This window comes from Eimeria mitis, genomic scaffold (genome assembly GCF_000499745.2).
Source record: "Eimeria mitis Houghton genomic scaffold, Emh_scaff589, whole genome shotgun sequence".
NCBI lineage: Eukaryota > Apicomplexa > Conoidasida > Eucoccidiorida > Eimeriidae > Eimeria > Eimeria mitis.
The window spans coordinates 16,053-16,426 of NW_013574127.1; the positions used below are offsets into that span (position 1 = coordinate 16,053).

At 50.8% G+C, this 374-nt stretch overlaps 1 protein-coding gene across 1 annotated transcript in view; it reads right to left on the reverse strand.

Moving 5' to 3' along the window:
• Window positions 1–374, reverse strand: part of EMH_0017090 (zinc finger (C3HC4 RING finger) protein, putative) — a gene marked incomplete at both ends in the record, with an annotated part of 3,574 nt that overhangs the window by 1,266 nt on the left and 1,934 nt on the right. The window contains one exon of the mRNA XM_013500804.1: window positions 8–13. Within this exon, the coding sequence (XP_013356258.1) occupies window positions 8–13 (6 nt within the window). The remainder of the gene's footprint in view (window positions 1–7; window positions 14–374) is intronic.

Consider the following 374-nt stretch of genomic DNA (forward strand, 5'->3'; position numbering starts at 1 on the left):
AACTCACTGATATCTGAAACACAAACCCTAAACCCTAAACCCTAAACCCTAAACCCTAGAGGCCCTCGAACATAAACACAACACAAACCCTAAACCCTAAACCCTAAACCCTATGACCCCATCTCTGGCTGTTAATCAGTGCTCTCTCCCTCATAAACCCTCCTTGATGTGCTTAAGCCCGAACAGCTAGCTGAGCCCTAAACCCTAAACCCTAGCCAAACCCTAAACCCTCAACCCCAACCAAACCCTCCTCAGCCCTAACCAAACCCTAACCCCCCCAAAACGCCTACCCACTAAACCCTAAACCCTATCCAAAGCCTATCCCGTTCTCCCGAACCCCCTTCTCCCCCCAACCCCCCCAAACCCTAAACCCT